We start from the raw sequence: 21,450 nt of genomic DNA on the forward strand, positions 1-21,450 counted from the left end.
TAATTTGTATTCATTGCTCCCCTGGTCTGTCTGTACTGGGTGCATTCAGAAAGTATTTAGACCCCTTCACTTTTTTCACATTTTGTTATGTTGCAGCCTTATGCTGAAATCGTTTAAATTCATTTTTTCCCTCATCAATCTACACTCAATACCCCATAATGACAAAGAGAAAACAGGATTTTAGAAAGTTTTGCAAATTTATTAAAAAGAAAAAACTGAAATATCGCATTGACATAAGTATTCATACCCTTTGCTATGACACTTGAAATTTAGCTCAGGTGCCTCCCATTTCTCTTGATCATCTTTGAGATGTTTCTACACCTTGATTGGAGTCAACCTGTGGTAAAGTCAATTGATTGGACATGATTTGGAAAGGCACACACCTGTCTATATAAGGTCTCACAGCTGACAATGGATATCAGAGCAAAAACCAAACCATGAGGTCGAAGGAACTGCTTGCAGAGCTCAGAGACAGGATTGTGTCGAGGCACAGATCTGGGGAAGCCCACAAAAAAAATTCTGCTGCTATGAAGGTTCCCAAGAGCACAGTGGCCTCCATAATTCTTAAATGGAAGAAGTTTGGAACAATCAGGACTCTTCCTAGAGCTGGCCGCCCGGCCAAACTGAGCAATCGTGGGAGAAGGGCCTTGGTAAGATAGGTGACCAAGAACCCGATGGTCACTCTGGCTGAGCTCCAGAGATCCTGTGTGGAGATGGGAGAAACTTCCAGAAGGACAACCATCACTGCAACACTCCACCGATCTGGGCTTTATGGCAGAGTGGCCAGACGGAAGCCAAACAGTTCAATCTTGGTTTCATCAGACCACAGAATCTTGTCTGAGAGTCCTTTAGGTGCTTTTTTGCAAACTCCAAGCGGGCTTTTATGTGTCTTTCACTGAGGAGAGGCTTCCGTCTGGCCACTCTGCCATAATGCCCAGATCAGTGGAGTGTTGCAGTGATGGTTGTCCTTCTGGAAGTTTCTCCCATCTCCACACAGGATCTCTGGAGCTCAGCCAGTGACCATCGGGTTCTTGGTCACCTATCTTACCAAGGCCCTTCTCCCCCGATTGCTCAGTTTGGCCGGGCGGCCAGCTCTAGGAAGAGTCCTGGTTGTTCCAAACTTCTTCCATTTAAGAATTATGGAGGCCACTGTGCTCTTGGGAACCTTCAATAAAAACCACCGTTTAGAGGCCATTTTTCCCCGCAAAGCGGGGGTTGGCCGTTTCGGCGACCGTGGTTGTTGTTGTTTTTTGGTCCCCTTTTTGAAGCAATGTTTTACGGCCGGATGCCCTTCCTGACGCCAACCCTTTTTGTCGCCTTTTTACGACAAGCAGGGAATTACCAGTGAACTGGTACTCAAATAGCCGACCTCGGAAGGATGACAGGCTAGGTCAACCCCCCTGGCGTTAATTCAGCGATCGACCGGGATTCGAACCCAGGATCCTTGGATCCTAAGCTGGCACCCTAGCCGCTAGCCCAACACCAGGATTGGTGGCACTTGGGAACCTTCAATGCAGCAGAGATTTTGGTTTTTTGTTTTTGCTCTGATATGCATAGTCAGCTGTGAGACCTTATATAGACAGGTGTGTGCCTTTCCAAATCATGTCCAGTCAATTGAATTTACCACAGTTGGACTCCAATCAAGGTGTAGAAACATCTCAAAGATGATCAAGAGGAATGGGAGGCACCTGAGCTAAATTTCAAGTGTCATAGCAAAGGGTATGAATACTTTTGTCAATGTGATATTTCAGTTTTTTCTTTTTAATAAATTTGCAAAACTTTCTAAAATTCTGTTTTCTCTTTGTCATTATGGGGTATTGAGTGTAGATTGATGAGGGAAAAAATGAATTTAAACGATTTCAGCATAAGGCTGCCACATAACAAAATGTGAAAAAGTGAAGGGGTCTGAATACTTTCTGAACACTAAATATGAATATTTGTATTTTTAAAAAGAGTGATGATTAATTGAATGAACAGGAAATTTATTGAGGTATGTTAACCACCATAGCAAGCAAGGAGTGGCTGAGGTTTCTGGCAGTAATCCTTCATCAGAACAGAGGATGATGGGTTAACGCCCGAAACATCGGCTTCTCCTTGTTTTTCCGCATGGGTTCGAATATCTCGATCAACGTTGTGTTAATTCCATCAATTATTCTGCCTGTCCGCCGACACAGATAGACACTAACCATCACCAGCCAGACTAGTTCTTCATTTTAGCATCATTTTCATAATTGGCCAAAATAATTGCTTTTTTGGACAGGTGTTCCCTTTCGGTCAGGTTAGCCGAGGTTTATTGTATTGCTGGTGTAGCAAAGCAATTTGGTCCCACCTTGGGAGCGTAATTGACTGATCTCCACAATTGAAACATGTTCCATTTGAGAAACCTGCATCTAGACCGGGCAAGGAAAAGGGTCACGATTATAAATTGATGTCTCCTACTCAGGATACGATACGACTGCATTGGCAGGTTTTTACTTATTTATTTATTTTGCCTACTGGAAAATGAGACATTTTCAAAAGAAAGGGAAACTTGTCAAAATATACAATTTGTCATCGTCCTGCAGAAATAAATTGTTTTCGGACAAACAAAATGTCATGAGGAAGTTAAAGATCGACAATCTGGAGAAAAAGAACGAACACATATTTTTGAATTGCAACCATATCTGTTGGTTTGACCTTTGAGGTCACGTGTGATTGAGATGGGCTTGAACTAAAGGAATGTTTAAGGAAGTCACGTTGCAGTTTTCACAGCAAAACAATATGCATTTTTGCTATTTTGATCAAAACCTCATCACAATAACCATACAGAGCAAAATGAAGTTTGTATATACTTGGTAGTTGATAGAGCCTGAGAAGTCGCTTCATTTTATATTACAGCAGCAAAGGTACCTGGCGTTGCTGGCCATGCAGAGTCGCTTCGTGATGGGAATGTTGAGAGGGTGAAGGGAGAGAAAGAAGGGGGGGAGAAGGAAAGAAGGAGGAGAGGAAGTGAGGGGGGTGAGAAGTGGGAGGTAGAGGTAGAGGGAGAGCGGAAGCAAACATGGGCTATCGTTTTGTTTGGAACAGAGAAAGGTGTATCTTGGCTAAAAGGTGGTGCTTGTGACACTGGGGGAGAGGAGAGAAGGCGTTGCCTGTAGAATGAGCAGCGTTTATGACCCACAGACACAAACTCAGCTTTAGTTTATATTGCATGGTGTCAAAACCTTTTCTTTCATGCTTTGTTAAAGGATCCTCAAAGATTCATTTTCAGAATGCCAAATGTTTTTTGAATGATCCGAGGTAAATCTGAACACATGTGAAAACATTATTTTCACTTTAATCCTGGCCCCTCCACCGATCCCAAGGGCGTATATATGCCAAGCGAGTGTCAGGTGCCAAACTCATCTTCTACGATCTTCGCGGCGATGGAGTGAAGCTGCAGGTCATGTCAAATGCCAGGTAATAAGTTATTGGTGTCTGTCTGGTTTTGAGAGAAAATATTTTTTTGCCTCATGTTATACAATGTTTTCTGTTGTGTGAACATTGTGATGCAAAAGCAGACGTTGCACACGGAAATTGTAATTACCCCGTGCACGCGAAGCGAAAAGCGGGCTTAAGCTATTGGTTCATGTCAGTCTGTCCGTCCATCTGTCTGCATATCAGTTTATGATCGAGGAACAACCTATGTAAATCAAATGTTATGTTTTGAACATTAATCGGAACAAGAATGTGTTTGCTGGTTTACCGTACTTTGGCTCCGAATTCGCCCTGACCACACATGTGCAGCGAGGAATAAGATTTTTTTTTAAATGATCTGTCTGCCTGCTTGGCAGTCAGACAACATTGAAAATCATTCCAAACATAAAACTTAGTTTTTAAGGACGGTATAAAGGACATAAACCGGCACAAAAGAAAGTAACATAACGTGTTAGATTGGGTGATGTAATACAAACTAATAATATAAATAGGGTAAAACGGTGGTAAGACGCAGAATTTATTTATACAACTTTTACAATCTTTATTTTATTTAAATTGAATGATACACTTGAACACTAGAACATAAATCACCTTTTAAATACATCAAATAACCTCCAGTTTTCTGTTCTTGGACATGGTCAATAGGGTGGTGTACAAGACTGCTTCAATAGCGCGAAATTTTCGAATTTCTTTTGTACTGTCAAACCCCAACATCCCCGAGGGATATGTTCCTGGAAAATTCCACGAATGTCGGGGCATTGTTTCAATGGGAACTTGGGGAATAGGTTATCGGCGGTTCATGATGCATGAAAAATGCCACGAATTGCGAATGCACAGAGTGAACATCACACCTCTCATTCCAAATTAATGGGCATTAATATGGAGTTGGTCTCTCTCTTTGCTGCTATAACAGCCTCCACTCTTCCGTGAAGGCTTTCCACGAGATGTTAGAACATTGCTGCGGGGATTTGCTTCCATTCAGCCACAAGAGCATTCGTGAGATCGGGCACTGATGTTGGGCGATTAGGCTTGGCTCGCTATCGGCGTTGCAATGCATCCCAAAGGTGTCCGTTGGGGTTCAGGTTCTTCCACACTGATCTTGACAAACCAGTTCTGGATGGACCTCGCTTTGTGCATGGGGGCATTGTAATGCTGAAACAGGAAAGGGCCTTCCCCAAACTGGTGCCACAAAGTTAGACGCACACAATCATCTAGAATGTCATTGCATGCTGTAGCGTTAAGATTTCTCTTCACTGGAATTAAGGGGCTGAGCCCGAACCATGAAAAACAGCCCCAGACCTTTATTCCTCCTCCACCAAACTTTACAGTTGGCACTATGCATTCAGGCAGTTGCATTCTCCTGGCATCCGCCAAACCCAGATTAGTGTGTTGAACTGCCAGATGGTGAATCGTGATTTATCACTCCAGAGAACGTGTTTCCACTGCTCCAGAGTCCAATGGCGGCGAGCTTAACACCACTCCAGCCAACGCTTGGCATTGCGCATGGTGATCTTAGGCTTGTGTGCTGCTGCTCAGCCATGGAAACCCATTTCATGAAGCTCCCGACAAACAGTTGTTATGCTGACGTTGCTTCCAGAGGCAGTTTGGAACTCGGAAGTGTGTTGCAACCGAGGACAGACTATTTTTAACGCGCTACGTGCTTCAGTACTCGGCGGACCCGTTCTGTGAGCTTGTGTGGCCTACCACTTTGCGGCTGAGCTGTTGTTTCTCCAAGATGTTTCCACTTCACAATAACATCACTTACAGTTGACTGGGGCAGCTCTAGCAGGGCAGAAATTTGATGAACTGACTTACTGGAAAGGTGGCATCCTATGACGGTGCCATGTTGGAAGTCACTGAGCTCTTCGGTACAGCCCATTCTACTGCCAATGTTTGTCCATGGAGATTGCATGGCTGTGTGCTTGATTATATATACCTGTCAGCAATGGGTGTGGCTGAAATAGCCGAATCCACTAATTAGAAGGGGTGACCGCAAACTTTTGGTTATGTATTGTATATGTGGTAGCAACAGTCTGCTTCCCACGTCTCCGATCCCCCCCCCCCCCCCTCCACCCCGAGTAATACCCGGGAAGCACACAGAACTGTTCACACGGTGTTTATTACAAGAGCCTGTTACATGCACGGAATATTTTCAAAGTATGCGCCAAGCCGGCCGCGCCCGGTACACGGCAGCATGACCCACATTAGCCAGAAGCTAGCCGTGATGCGTACAATGCACAAGGAAGCGCCCCGAGGCCATACACTGAAAATCTTAGAGTTCCATCCGTCAAGCTGGTCCTATACATAGTTCTTACCATGTCTCCTACCCTCATCCCATACTGGGAGATCAAAGAGGTGGCCCAGACAGTGAGGAGCCTGAGCGGGCTGCAAGGCCACAGGGAGGACATAATATTTCACTTTTAGTGTGTGAGGAATCCAATGATCGTGGGAGCCGTGGGAGCGATAGATCTCCCAGGGAGGTCTTCGAGTGGGAAATGGAGTTATCATGTATGGTCTTAGACTACCCTCAAGAGGTTTGGGAGGGTACAGCGGGGGGCCAATACTCAGTATTTTAATGGAGAAGGTGGGAGATATATGGGTGGCCCCCAATCATTGCCACGACATATATATATATATATATATATATACTGTCGTGGCCAAAAATATTGGCATCCTTGCACTTTTTTCAAATAATGCACCATTTCCTCCAGAAAATTGTTGAAATTAAAAAATCATTGGGTATTCACATATGTATTTCTTTGGTTTGCAGTGGAACAAAACAAAAAAAGCTGAAAAAATTACGAAATCTAAGCTTATTCCACACATAAATCCTAAAATGGCCCGGACAATACCATTGCCACCTTTTAGACGTTGCTAGAAATAATTAGATTTCAAGCAGGTGATTCTCCTTTACCTTGGAATTGAACTCACCTGTGGTGAGTTGCAGGTGCCTGCAATATAAAAATCACTCATTCAACCAGTTTGAATGGAGAAAAGGAGTCTTTCTGCTGTTTTGTGTCACTGTGTGTACCGCAATGAGCATGGAGAAAAGAAAGAAAACCAGAGAATTGTTTGAGGAGCTCAGACACAAGATTGTAGCCTAGCCCGGACAATCTTAAGGCTACAAGTCCATCTCCAGAGACCTTGATGTTCCTGTGTCCACCGTACGCAATGCTATCAGGAAGTTTAAGCCCATGGCACTGTAGCCAACCTCCCTGAACATGGCCACAAGAGAAAACTTGATCAATGATTGCAGCAAAAGATTGATCGAATGGTGGAGAAAGCACCTCGATCAACTGCCAAACAGATTCAAGCTGAAATTCAGACACGAGGTACGATGGTTTCAACTCGCTCGATCCGTCACCAACTCAATGAAAGGGGTTCTATGGTAGGAGACCCAGGAGGACCCCACTGCTGAGAAGCCTGACTGGAGGAGGCCAAAACACACCTGAACAAGCCAAAATCCTTCTGGGAGAATGTCCTGTGGACAGGTGAGACCAAATTAGAGCTTTTTGGTGAAGCGCATCATCTGTGTTTACAGAAAACAAAATGAAGCCTTCAAAGAAAAGAACACCTTCTTACCATCAAACATGGAGGAGATTCAGTGAAGTTTTGGGGTTTCTGTGCTGCCTCTGGCACTGGTACCTTGAATGTGTGCATGGCATCATGAAATCAGGAGATTACCGAGGCATTGGGGAGCGCGATGTTCAACCCAGTGTCAGAAAGCTGGGTCTCCGTCGAAGGTCATGGGTCTTGTAGCAGGACAATGACTCCAAACACACTTCAAAAAGCACCCAGGAATGGTTCCAGACAAAACGCTGGACTATTCTGAAGCGTCCAGCAATGAGTCCAGATATAAATCCGATTGAACACCTGTGGGGAGATATGAAAACAGCAGATGGGAGAACTGGAGCAGTTTGCACAAGAAGAGTGGGCCAAACTGCCAGTAGAGAGGTGCAGGAAGCTCATTCATGGCTACAGGAAGCGCTTGACTGCAGTTATTTTGTCCAAAGGCCGTGCTACCAAATATTAAGCCTAGGGTGTCAATAATATTGTCAATGCCATTTCTTTTGATTTTCTGATTTAAAAGGATATATTAAGTTCTGAATCAAAAACAAACGTTCTGTAATATTAACAGTGAAACAAAGAATTGTGGAGACCAAATACGTTTGTCAATTTAAACTTATTTTTTGAGCAAATTGCGAGTTAGTTAAAAAAAAGTGCACGGGTGCCAATATTTTTGGCCACAACTGTATATATGTATGTATATGTAATATATATATATATATATATATATATATATATATATATATATATATATATAAAACACAGTTTGTGTGTGTGTGTGTGTGTGTGTGTGTGTGTGTGTGTGTGTGTATGTAATGTTACCGATAGACTCCTAAACGGAGAGGCTTACGTGCTTGATATTTGGCATAGACATGGCCATTGAGTCTGGGACGAACATGGCCGAACTCAAAATATTTGACGATCCATATTTTTTATTCATATTTACCTCAGCGCATTTCAGCGCACGGAATCAGAGCAGGTGGGCGCTGATTCGCTCAGAGCGATCACGTGATGACGCTATGGACGCTATGAACGCTATGACGCTATGAAAAAAAAAATCGCTATGACGCTATGAAACCCTATGAACGCTATGAACGATATGACACTATGACCGCTATGACGCTATGAAAAAAAAAAATTCGCTATGAACGCTATGACGCTATGAACGATATGACGCTATGAACGCAATGACGCTACGACACTATGAAAAAAAAAATCGCTATGACGTTATGAAACGCTATGACGCGATGAACGCTATGACGCTATGAAAAAAAAAATCGCTCGCTTTGCCAAGGGGCTCGCTCCCCCCCCGTTCCCCTCCCCTCCCCTTCCCCCTCCCCTCCCCTCCCCTCCCCTTCCCCCTCCCCCTCCCCTCCCCCGCCCGGCAATGCCGGGTACTTCTGCTAGTATATATATATATACATATATACATATATACACACAGTCACGAGAGGTGTAGGCGACGACTGTATATCTACCATATAAAACACAATGTCAGTTTGTGTGTTTGCCCAGATGTCTGTCCCCCTTCATAAAGGTAGATCTTAAAGGCCAATATTTTAACATGAATGTGTGTTCACTACGGTATACATTGAGGATAAAACAATCGTGGCTGATTTTATTGGCAACCCGCCGGACCGAGGAGTTGTACGTGACCAGTGGCATCAAGTTCGGAGGTTGAGAGGAACCCGATGAGTCTGGCAATCCCCAAACCCCGCATCTGTAATTCTTTTTATATTTTTTATTTATATAATGGAAGCCATTTTCTTCTTTTTTTCTTTCTTTTTTTGTATACTGAATCGAGGCTCGTGAAAGAGCTAACATTTATTTCACAAACAAATCAACCAAACAAAATATATAAAAAGAGGGAGCGGAAGAGGTGGTAACCTTTGGTGGTAACCTTTGGTGGTAACCAGTATTGCAAAATCATCTTCCTTTACCTTCTTCATAATATAATGGAACCTTTTCAAAATTATGTGTTGTGATCAATAAAAATGTCTTTCAAAAATTACAAATTTTAATATACATACCCAAGAATGTGCCACAGCACATTGCCCACTGTAGGTGGGCCGAGAAGGGTACTAATTATTATAATGCACCTGTGATGTAACACAAGAGGAAGAGAACAATATATTTTGTATTGTATGTTTATTTCCCATCTAGATTTTTCCCGACTGAAGAGGAATACTTTAAAATAAATGGCCGTGTACGCCGGGGAGACATCCTCGGGGTTAAAGGTCACCCCGGAAAGACTCGCAAGGGGGAGCTGAGCATCATCCCAACTGAGCTGCAGATCCTGTCACCCTGCCTGCACATGATGCCCCATCTGCACTTTGGCTTGCGTGACAAGGTTATAAACACAAGCACATGTCTCCTTGTAATGTTCAATTCTCCAGCTGGAGCATGAAAAATATTCTTACCATACTAAACTTGTGTTTTCCCCCCAACTGCAACAACCTCCATTGTTTCAGGAAACCAGGTATCGTCAACGCTATCTGGATCTTATCCTTAATGACTACGTCAGACAAAAGTTTACCACCCGGGCAAAGATCATCAACTATGTCCGAAAATTCCTGGATGAGATGGGCTTCTTGGAGGTATTAATGGTTTTGATTATCTCTAATGTTTAGAATCACGATAATGAGATTTCTTCCTTGCAATTTGTAGATTATTCTCTTGGGTACTTTGATCTGGTAGTTGATGGAGTGTCAATAGAGTGGAAATAATTTATTGTCCAAATTTTTTAATGGATTTTTAATTGGGTATTTAATTCACTTAAAAACCTTTTGATTCTTATTCTTCTTCTTCTTCACATTTGACCATTGAGTCACCTTTTAATGTGCCCTTTGCTAAACGTGTACACGGTCCGTTTGTTAATCGTGCACACGTGTAAATCTTCAAATGTACCAAATCGCTACAAAAAACATTTAGTCCAACGTCAGTTAAATATTTCTCCAAGAGTAATTACGTTGTGTTAAACAACAACAACAACCGGCAAATGTAGTAATTACGTTCCATTTATTTTGCAGCTTTAACAGACGAATTAATCCATTATGAGAGAGAGTAAAGAGCAACTTTCTGAGAAAGAGTAAAGATGTATACATGAAGAATTAAAAATAACTTATTATTTACTAGCAGAAGTACCCGGCATTGCCGGGTGGGGGAGGGGAGGGGAGGGGGAAGAGGAGGGGAGGGGAGGGGAACGGGGGGGGAGGGGAGGAGAGGGGGGGAGGGGGGAAGAGGGGGGGGGGAGTACCCGGCAGGAGGGGAGAAGAGGGGGGGATGGGGAGGGGGAGAAGAGGGAGGGATGGGATGGGGAGGGGGAGATGGGAGGGGGGGGATGAGGGAGAAGATGGGGGGGGGATGAGGGAGAAGAGGGGGGGGGATGAGGGAGAAGAGGGGGGGGATGAGGGAGAAGAGAGGGGGGGATGAGGGAGAAGAGGGGGGGGATGAGGGAGAAGAGTGGGGGGGGGGATGAGGGAGAAGAGGGGGGAGGAGGGGGAGAGTGGAGGGTGGAGGGGGAGGGGAGGGGAGTGGTAGAGGGAGGGGGAAAAGGGAGGGGGTAGGGGGGAGGGGAGGGGAGGGGAGGGCCAGTCAACAATGACGTTGCAGTTCTCATGGTCGGAGAGCAGCACAACAATCGCGACATCGTCCTGAATCTTCGCAACAGCACGAAGCGGATTTTGGAGACTCACCGATCCTGTGATGCCCTCCAGTACCGGCGTTGCCGGGTGGGGGAAGGGAGACCCGTACATTCCCAACCCGTACATTCGCCCTCTCGACTCAAGCTCACTCGGACAAAAGACTCGCACAAATTACACCGTGAAGGCCCAATGGCCGGGTACAAATCAAGTACCCGGCAAGTACTTCTGCCGGGTACAAATCAAGTACGTGAGCGAGTCGGGCGCACTGAATTGAAAATATATAGAACGCTCATACTCCGTGAAAAGTGAAGCCAACTGGCGGCGGGGATGGAACATCACGTGATCGCTCTGAGCGAATCAGCGCGCTGCTCTGCCACCGGTCAGAATCCGTGTATAATATTCCTCGCTGAAAAAAATCTACGTGAAACATGCTACTATCTATGCTAAATCATGCTAAATCATGCGAAATGCTAATCATGCTAAAATCTATGCTACTTGCTGTGAGTTTATGGCGGCAAGGAACATCACGTGATCGCATCACGAACATCATTCGTGATCACGTCATCACGTGATCGTGATCGTCATCAATGAGCGCGAATGAGCGAATCAGCGCGCTGGAAATTTTCCTTCCTTACTCATGGCGTAAATAAATATACTGCCGTAAATATGGTACATTATTAAAAAAATTAATGTACTACAATATTTTTGAAAAATTTCATTGGTTGCTAGGAGATGGCAGCATGTAAAAACCGTTTGAATATTTGAAATACAGTTTGATCCAGAGGTAAGTGGTATGGTCTTGCTGGTTGGTGGACACGATATGTGTAAGGGAAATTATTTTGGTGTCCTGTATCTGGTCGTGCTAGTTGGTGAACACGGTAAATTTAAGGGAAATGATTTTCTGTCATTCTTCTGAGTGGTTGCTTCTCCTTCCCCGTATTTTTGTTCATTTTATTGTTTTTTTCCACTCTCTTGAGTTGTGGGCCTTCCTTGAGTGGTATTACATTTATCATCATCATCATTGGAATGTCTGTTGTAAAGATACGGACATCAAGTCCGTATCTTGACGGACATCAAGTCCGTATCTTGACGCAGAGAGCATCAAGCACCATCTTTTTATACCAGGTAACGGCAACGGCAACGCACTAACGCAGACCTCGCTCGGCCCCGCCCACAGCGACCTCGCTCGGCCCCGCCCACAGCGGCCTCTCTCGGCCCCGCCCTCAGCGACCTCGCTCGGTCCCGCCCACAGTGACCTCGCCCGGCCCCGCCCACAGCGACCTCTCTCTGCCCCGCCCATAGCTGCCTCGCTCGGTCCCGCCCACAGCGACCTCGCCCGGCCCCGCCCACAGCGACCTCGCCCGGCCCCGCCCACAGCTACCTCGCTCGGTCCCGCCCACAGCGACCTTGCTCGGTCCCTCCCACAGCGACATCACTCCGCCCTACACGGCACTATCTATATATTATTCGTACAATGCCGGGTACTTCTGCTCGCTGAAAAAAAAATCTATGTGAAACATGCTACTATCTATGCTAAATCATGCTAAATCATGCTAAATGCTAATCATGCAGAAGTACCCGGCAAAAACGCAATTGCTTTTCGCTCTGAAATACGTGCGAACGCGTAACTGAGTTAATGGCGGCAACGAACATCACGTGATCGCTCTGAGCGAATCAGGTCGCTGCTCTGCTACCGGTCAGATTCCGGTCATAATATTTCGCGCTGAGGTAAAAATATGGTAAAAAAATATTATGAAATCGATTTTTAGGTCGGCCATGTTCGTCCCAGGCTCAATGGCCATGTCTGTGCCAAATATCAAGTACGTGAGCCTCTCCGTTTAGGAGTCTTCCGGTAACATTACACACACACACACACACAAACTGTGTTTTATATATATAGATAATATTTTATGTAATAATGTTATATAAAAATAACTTAGGCTAATGAATGCAGCCACCAATACGTATCTATAAAAGTGAAACGGCACCAATACGTGTATGAAAAAAAAAAAGTCTACAAACAACATGGTGGCGATTAAACAAAAACATTGCAGGCCCCAGGTCTCTCTCTTCACCCCACCCATCGCCAGAGTGAACCGATCTGATAGGCCTGTGGCATAAACCACGCCCACCGATCTGATAGGCCTGTGGCATAAACCATGCCCAGAACGGACGGACGGATGGAGACTGGATTTAGATGCAGGCTCCTTTTCTAGTTTAGATTGGCAACAGAACGTGTGTACACGTTTACATATTTTTACAAACGTTTCCCATTCTTTCTGTGTGCACGTTTGTGTACACAGTCACAGGCTCACTCGTAATCCTTTTTACATCAGTGTGCCAAATTCCAAGCTTGTACTTTGCAATACTATACTGTTACGGATTCGTCACTTCCGCTGTTGTGGTTTTCACCCACTTGACATATTTCTGATATTATGTACTATTATTATTCTCAAAAGGTTTATTATTCAGGAACAGCTATCTAAAGTTAAAAAGGTTAACTTAAAATGATACTGGAAACCGAACCGGAAGACGAGGGGGTGAAGAGGGAGAGGTGGCGCGAGCAAAGTTGGAGAAGACGCGTGACGTCAAGGCTCCATAGCGAGCCTGGTCTACCGAAAGTCGCGAGGGAATTTTGAGTTCCTTGAAGGGACATCCGGCGACAGGAATTATCGCTGGAGTGGAAAGTCTGCGGTCAGATTTGGTCCCTGAGATTTCGACGAATCCTCGCCTAGTCGCATCGGCTCAAGTAAGAGCCGTCGGCCATTTTGAACCCCGCGCTTCGGACACCTACAAAGCTTTTGCCTCGCGTCATCTTCACCCCAACATCCTACCGTTTGTCGGGGATGTGTGTGTGCGACCGCTTCGTCTCCAATTACGTTGCAGTTCGCTGAGTGAGCGGTGAAGGTGCTCCTCTGAAGGGCGCCGTTGTACAGTTTTGGCGGGGCGACCACCATTGTCAACTGTACGCGATTCGAATATCGACTGGAGAGCGAGATTTGGGCTTCGACTGGATATCGTTCTAGCGACCGCTGGAGCGAATCACATTCGCCTTGGAAAAGGTTATAGAGACATTGAGGAGTGTCCTTTTCACTCGCTGGGAGCGCAGTGAGTTATCTGACTTTATTGATGGTATATAGAGTGCACTCTTAATTGCCATTTGTTGTGCCGTTATTCCTGTGTGATTTTCAATATATTATTTGTTCATTTATAATCATTGGTGTGGTTTCACTATTGATTTCTAACACAGAGTAACATATTTTTCTGCCGTGGCTCCTCTCGGGGTTCGGAGGTGTACCGAGACCAGGAGATCATAGAGGAACCCGTAACAATACCTTGTAGTGGGTAAAATACACTTTATACCAGGAAATGCTGTGCAAATCTATACAACGGTCACCAAGAAACAAAAATGATGAAGTGTTTGAAAGCATAATTGTGTTTGTTTGGATATATAATTAATTTTTGCATGCATGTAATCGCCTTTCAGGTGGAAACGCCGATGATGAACATGATCCCGGGAGGTGCCACGGCACGGCCATTCATCACGCATCACAATCAGTTGAGCATGGACCTGTACATGCGTGTTGCTCCAGAACTTTATCTCAAGGTGTGAAAATAATTTTGCGGAATGTTTGTAGTTACGATACAATTTGCAACAAATTTCCTTCCCCACCTGTGCATGCAGAAATTGTATTTACTCGTGTATGGCCCCCGTAAAAACAACGTTTGTTGTTTTTTCTGAAGTTTGTTAACCGTATGAGACGTTTGTTAACCTCTCTAATCTAAAATGAACAAAACCCCCCTCTCACCTGGGCCGTATGCCAGACAAATAACTGTGTCCTTAATACATGTTCAACTAGAACGCCACGCTTCAACGTCACGACATTGACCGATATGTCTCTGCCCACATTATCATATCATTATCGGCTGTCCATCCATGGTCGGTTTTCATTACTGCGATAACTTGAGAACGGCTAAAGGGATCTTAGGCAAACTTGATGCAGGTATGTATAGTGAAGTAAGGATGAACTGATTAGATTTTGGGGTCAAAGGTCAGAGGTCATTTTCGGGAAAAATCCTGTTATCACGATAGCTTGTGAAACGGTGATTGGATTCTGACCAAATTTGGTGCAAGTATATATTATGATGCAAAGATCAACTGATTTGATTTTAGGGTCAAAGGTCAAATAAAGTCTGTAATGGGTCTATAACTTACGAACGGCTGAAGGGATATAATTCAAACTTGGTACAGATATGTATAATGATGTAAAGATTAACTGATTACATTTTGAGGTCAACAGGTCAAAGGTCAAATGTCAGATGTCCTGTCAGGTAAAAATACTGTTACCAAGCTAACTTGTGAACCAGTCATGGGAATTTCACCAAACTTGGTATAATTATATATTATAATGCAAAGATAAAATTATTCGATTTTGGGGTCAACAGGTCAAAGATCAGAGGTCATGTTAAGTTACAATTATTTTGTTACTGCAATAACTTAAGAACAGCTGAAGGGATCTTAGTCAAACTTGGTGCAGGTATGTATAATGAGGTAAAGATGAAATTATTAGATTTTGGGGTCTCGAGGTAAAAGGTCAGAGGTTATGTTAAGCAAAATTTATGTTGCCACGCCAACTTGTGAACAAGTGATGGAATTTTGAACTAATTTGGTATCGGTATATATGATGCAAAGATGAACTGATTGAATTATGGCATCAAGAGGTCAAACGTCAGTGGTAATGTCAGGTAAAAATGTAATAACTTGACAGCAGCTGAAGGGATTTAAATCAAACTTGGTACAAGTATGTATAATGATGTAAACATGAACTGATTACATTTGTGCGTTAAGAGGTCAAACGTCATGTTCGCAAAAAATCATGTTACCGTGATAACTTGTGAACCAATCATGGGATCCTGACCAAACTTGGAATAAATATATATTATGATGCAAAAATGAACCGATTATATTTTAGCATCAAAGGTGAGGAGTGACATGATTTTGGTGAGGTCAGAGGTCATGTCAGGTAAAAATGTGATACTTGAGAACAGCTGAATGCATTGAAATCAAACCTGGTACAAGTATGTATAAATGAATGATAGTTTTAAGGCCATTTTCCCCGCTGGAGCAGGGGCTAGCCTTGCGGGCCCCATGACAATCATGGTTCCCTGTTTGAGGCAATGTTTTTATGGCCGGATGCCCTTCCTGACGCCAACCCTTAGTCGCCTCTTACGATGTGCAGGGATACGGTGTACCTATTCTAAGCCGGAGTACACACCGGGATCATTCATCCCAGCAAGCTGGTACTCAATTTGCCGACCTCGGAAGGATGACAGGCTGAGTCAATCCCCCTGGTGTTAATTCACCGATTGACCGGGATTCGAACCCAGGATCCTGGGATCCCAAGCCGGCACCCTAACCGCTAAGCCAACACCAGGCATGTATAATGATGTAATAATGTGGGCGGAGGCACATCGGTCGACGTCGAAGAGTGGCGTTCTGGTCTAGTTTGCTCTTGTAGCAGCAAACAAACAACTTTTACTTTCAGATATTAAAGTCCCCTTTGGAGTTTTTGTTGGAATATCATAATTCTATATTAAAATATATTCCTTTTATTAATCTCACGAATTTAGATGCTGGTTGTTGGAGGGCTTGATCGTGTCTACGAGATTGGGCGCCAGTTCCGCAACGAGGGCATTGACCTCACCCACAATCCGGAGTTCACGACGTGTGAATTCTACATGGCTTATGCAGACTACAATGACCTCATGGAGATTACAGAAAATTTGCTCTCTGGTGAGTTTTTTGACAATGTACAAAAAACGTTTACATCAATGTCTACATACCTGTTTGTGTGCTTGTCTTCAAATAATTATTTCTTCACACTCCAGGCATGGTCAAGCATATCACTGGAGGTTACAAAATTGAGTACCATCCCGATGGTCCTGATGGTCCAAAACAGGAAGTCGACTTCACTCCTCCATTCCGTCGCGTATCCCTGCTGTCGGAGCTGTCACGTATCCTCGATGTTACTTTCCCTGCACCTGATACGCTTGAAACAGAAGGTGAGGCACATCTTTGTTCTGTCATATGAATTGCTTACCTTTTTCATTATGATCCTCTGAGAAAAGCCATGTACATTATATTGATAAGCGCAGTATATGAGCTGGCAGGATGGTATATAGGTATTTATACTCACCTCCAAGCTGTCCAGCCAAGGCATTTCACAGGCGGGGTGATTCATCACCAACGTTGAAAACGTGAAAGATGAGGAAGTTGTTGTGGTGGGAGGAGACCAGAATGGACATGTGGGAAGGAGTATGGATGGTTTTGAGGGAGTTCATGGGGGTTACGGATATGGTGTGAGAAATGGAGAAGGTGAAAGGATTTTGGAGTTTGCTGATGGAGCTGATTTGTTGATTTGTAATACTCAGTTCCAGAAAGAGGATAATAAGCTTGTTACATACACGTCAGGTGGGTCGACGACAACCGTTGACTACCTGATGGTGCGTAGGCGAGATAGGGGGCACCTCCGGGACACAAAGGTGATCCCGGGGGAGGAGGCTGTTTCACATCACCACTTGGTTGACTGCGACATAAGGGTGAAAGGTGCGAGGAGATCGGCGGGTGAAGTACCAACCGAGAATGAAGGTGTGGAGGTTGAAAGAGGTGACAGTAAGGGAGGCATTTTAAAGAGAGGCTGAGTAGGGTAGAGGATGATGTGGTTGAGCTTGAAAGTGGTTGGATGTCAATGAAAGCTAGTCTGTTGGGAGCCGTTGGTGAGGTATGTGGATGGACAAAAGGACCACCGAGGCACTCGGAAACATGGTGGTGGGATGATGAAGTTGGAAAGAGGATTGACGAGAAGAGGAAGAAGTTCAAGGAGTGGCAGAAGGCGAAGGGTACGGGAGCAGAAACAGCAGAGCATTAAAGTTATAAGGCAGCCAGGAAGGCTGCAAAGAAAGACGTAGCAAAGGCGCAGGAGGCATGGAGGAAAATGTTCGGAGAACGCTTGGATTCGGAAGAGGGTGAGAAAGCAGTATTCAGGATTGCAAAGCACATAGCGAAAGAGAGGTGTGATGTGATGGGGGTGAGTTGCTTGAAGGATGAAGTGGGACAAATCGTTGTCGACCCAGATGGAATTAAAGGAAGATGGAAAAGATATATGGAAATGCTGTTGAATACAGAGAATGAAAGGGATGGCAACATAGAGAGTAACCCAGTTTTAGGACCGGCAGAGAAGATAACTGAGAAGGAAGTTGAGGAAGCGATAAAAGCAATGAAGAGTGGAAAAGCGGGAGGGCCGATGGGAGTTGTGGGAGATATGTTGAAGGCAGCAGGAAGTTGGGGGTGTGAAGAGAATGACAGAGATCTGTAATCTGGTGGTGAAAGGAGGTCGCATTCCAGTGGATTGGGAACTGAGTACCCTCGTCCCTCTATACAAGGGGAAAGGTGACCCTCTGGTGGCTCGTACCAAGCGATAAAGTTATTGGAGCATGGAATGAAGGTATTGGAAAGGGTGTTGGAGAGGAGGATAAGGAAGAAAGTGAAGATCGACGAAATGCAGTTTGGATTTATTCCAGGAAGAGGAACGACAGACATGCTTTTCATTGTGAGGCAGTTGCAGGAGAAGTACATGGAGAAGAGGAAGAAGTTGTTTTTTGGGTTTGTTGATCTGGAGAAAGCATTCGATAGGGTTCCACGCAAAGTATTGACATGGGCATTGAGGAAGTTCGGAGTGGAGGAATGGTTGATCAGAGTAGTGATGGCAATGTACAAAAGAGCGCGCACAGCTGTAAGGACGAAGGACGGGAACAGTGGTGAATTTGAGGTGAAGGTGGGAGTGCATCAGGGGTCGGTACTAAGTCCACTACTATTTGTAGCTGTGATGGAGGTGCTGACTCAGAACGTAAAGGAGGGTTTACCGTGGGAGTTGTTGTATGCAGATGATCTGGTGTTGATTGCGGAAAGTATGGATGGACTGAAGGAAAAGATGAACAGGTGGAAGGAATGTATGGAGACAAAAGGTCTGAAGGTGAATATCGGAAAGACGAAGGTGATGGCAAGTGGTAAAGCATGTGGTGAGGTGGAAAGAACTGGGAAGTGGCTGTGTGCTGTGTGCAGGAAGGGTGTCGGAGTGAATTCCATTCAATGTACAATGTGCGCTGAGTGGGTTCATCAAAAATGTAGTGGTCTGAGAGGGTCATTTACCAGTGTGGCAGCTACATTCAAATGTAAGGTGTGCACAGAGGGAGCTGCAGATGATGGAAATGTTGAGTTGGATCTTGGAGACGGCGTGAAGCTGGAAGGTGTGAAAACATTTTGCTTCCTCGGAGACATGCTGAATGGAGAAGGTGGATCAGACTCGGCAACGGTTGCTCGAGTGAGATGTGCATGGAAGAAGTTTCGGGAACTGAGTGGCGTGCTGATGAGGAGAGTGTCGCTGAAGCTGAAGGGAAAGGTGTATGCTGCATGTGTGAGAAGTGTTATTATTTATGGGAGCGAGACATGGGTAATGAACGTAGAGCAGCAATGAAGGCTGGAAAGGGTGGAAATGCGAATGTTTCGATGGATGTGCGGAGTATCGTTGAGAGAGAGGAAGACAAATGATGAATTGCGAAAGATGATGGGAATATTGCCTGTGATTGATGCTGTGAAGAGGAACAGGTTGAGATGGTTTGGTCATGTGTTGAGGAAGGATGAAAGTGACTGGTTGAGAAGAGTGATGGAAATTAATGTAGAAGGAAGTAGAGGACGGGGAAGACCGAGAAAGACTTGGCTAAAGATGGTGGAAGAAGAAATGCGGGCAAGGGGGTTAACAAGGAGAGATGCAGAAAATAGGGCAAAATGGAGAAGATTGTCATGGGGACCGCAAGGCTAACCCCCGCTCTAGCAGGGAAAATTGCCTTAAAATGCATGTTGGTGATTCATCAAGGTATGTGTGTCATCCCTTGGATGGAAGGTAAACTGGGTTGCCTGTCTTCCAGCATTAGTTTGTGGATGTTAATGATCCTACGGTGAACGTCGGGAAGGGTAGGCGACCTGTTGCCGGCACCTGGCCAAATTATTGCCCGAACCTACTGAGGACATTGCATCAGCGGCACATCCGCTCCCTCAACCAATGATGCTACCCCTCAGCTTTGTGCTGTGTACGAAAGGAGAAGCCTATTATATAGTCACTCCATCCTCCTGTAGCTTCCAATCTTATTGTTTGCTATGCTTGGACCTTCCAGAGGCAAGGATGTTTTTTGACCACCTGTGTGTTGAAAAAGGCGTGGAATGCCCTGCACCTCGAACCATGGCTCGATTACTGGATAAGGTAATACTACGGCATGAGAGACCTGTGCTCCATTATACGGTACCCATGATTTTCCTCTCTCCTTGTCCCCAACCTGTCACTGCAGTGAATCTGAAATGTTCTGTCACCATTTTGCACACTTTCCTTGACATTCCAAGTTGTACCCCTGAATGGTTTACTTTGAGTTGCATGCCTCAGTCAACATTGGCCAGTGTTCTTTTTTTTTATGACCGTAGCCGAACACCAGAGGAATTATGTTTTCGGGTTGTCCCTACCGTCCCTCCATTGACCTTTTTTGTTACCGTGATAACTTAAGAACCACTGTTAGAAATTCAACCAAACTTGAGTGCCAGCTTTCTGGGATGAATGATCCCGGTGTGTACCCCGATTTAGAATAGGTACACCGTATCCCTCCGCATCGTAAGAGGCGACCAAGGGTTGGCGTCAGGAAGGGCATCCGGCCATAAAAACATTGCCTCAATCAGGGAACCATGATTGTCATGGGGCCCGCAAGGCTAACCCCCGTTCTAGCGGGGGCAAGTGGCCGTAAAACGATCACTCATTGATTCATTCATTGGCACGAGGTTGGACTGTAATAGAAAGATGAACTGATAAAATTCTGGCTTAGAAATATTTAAGGTCATGTGGCCTTTAATTGAAAAACTTTGTTTCCATGATAACTTGTGATCCGCTGCAGGGATATCAATTAAACTTGGCACATCCATTGGCTTTAATACAAAGTGAACTGATTCCAGTTTGGGGTCAAAAGGTCAAAGTCGTGCGTACTTTAATCCTTACGATAATTCACGGACCGATGTGCGTTTGTCGCTGTACTCCTGCAGTTCTGGGCTGAATACATCCAGACTAGCTATAAAGGATCAGCAAGGCCCCAATTAGTGTATTTTGGGGTGGTTTTATTTTTGCCCGTGCTCTTTTTATTTTTGCCCGTGCTCTTGGGGGGGAGGGGATTGGAGGGAGGATACAAATTCTCTATGTAAATGTGTACCGTGTTATCGCCACCAAGATGGGAGAAGGTATCACAAGTCCCCACCCTTCACAGTACAGTGCAGTATTTACTGTCACCACGCTTCCCAGTCCAGTGAGGTGTTTTTAATGTATAAGCTGTCGGCCTGTTTTTGCTTCATGCACGGAATTTGGGGTATTTGTTTTATTTCTGGGAGCGATTGAGGGAGCTGTTTCATTTGCCTGTACACCGCCCAAATAAAGGTATGTGTCAGAAGAACATGTTGCATGCTTGGAACAAGATCGCCCCGTTGGGCAGGTACTCTGCGAGTTTAATATAATTTTCCAGATCATAACTCAAGTTAGAAGCATCTGATATCCTTATTTTGTCCCTTCCTCTCTCTCTCTCTCTCTCTTCCCCCTCTCCCTCTCCTCACCCTCTCCCCTTCCCTCTCTCTCCCTCTCTCCCTCTCTCTCTCCCCCCTCTCTCTCTCTCTCACTCTCTCTCACCTTCTCTCTCTCTC

General features: G+C 44.8%; 1 protein-coding gene across 3 annotated transcripts in view; it reads left to right on the forward strand.

Moving 5' to 3' along the window:
* The window catches only part of KARS1 (lysyl-tRNA synthetase 1), a 48,658-nt gene that overhangs the window by 4,745 nt on the left and 22,463 nt on the right, over window positions 1–21,450 (forward strand). For all 3 annotated transcript variants that reach the window (XM_068119834.2, XM_078779718.1, XM_078779719.1), the window contains 7 exons: window positions 3,345–3,438; window positions 9,187–9,373; window positions 9,495–9,620; window positions 14,155–14,274; window positions 16,299–16,461; window positions 16,557–16,730; window positions 19,899–19,984. In XM_068119834.2, the coding sequence (XP_067975935.2) occupies window positions 3,345–3,438; window positions 9,187–9,373; window positions 9,495–9,620; window positions 14,155–14,274; window positions 16,299–16,461; window positions 16,557–16,730; window positions 19,899–19,984 (950 nt within the window). The remainder of the gene's footprint in view (window positions 1–3,344; window positions 3,439–9,186; window positions 9,374–9,494; window positions 9,621–14,154; window positions 14,275–16,298; window positions 16,462–16,556; window positions 16,731–19,898; window positions 19,985–21,450) is intronic.

This window comes from Myxine glutinosa, chromosome 6, assembly GCF_964187855.1.
Source record: "Myxine glutinosa chromosome 6, kmMyxGlut1.1, whole genome shotgun sequence".
In the NCBI taxonomy this organism is placed as follows: Eukaryota; Metazoa; Chordata; class Myxini; order Myxiniformes; family Myxinidae; genus Myxine; species Myxine glutinosa.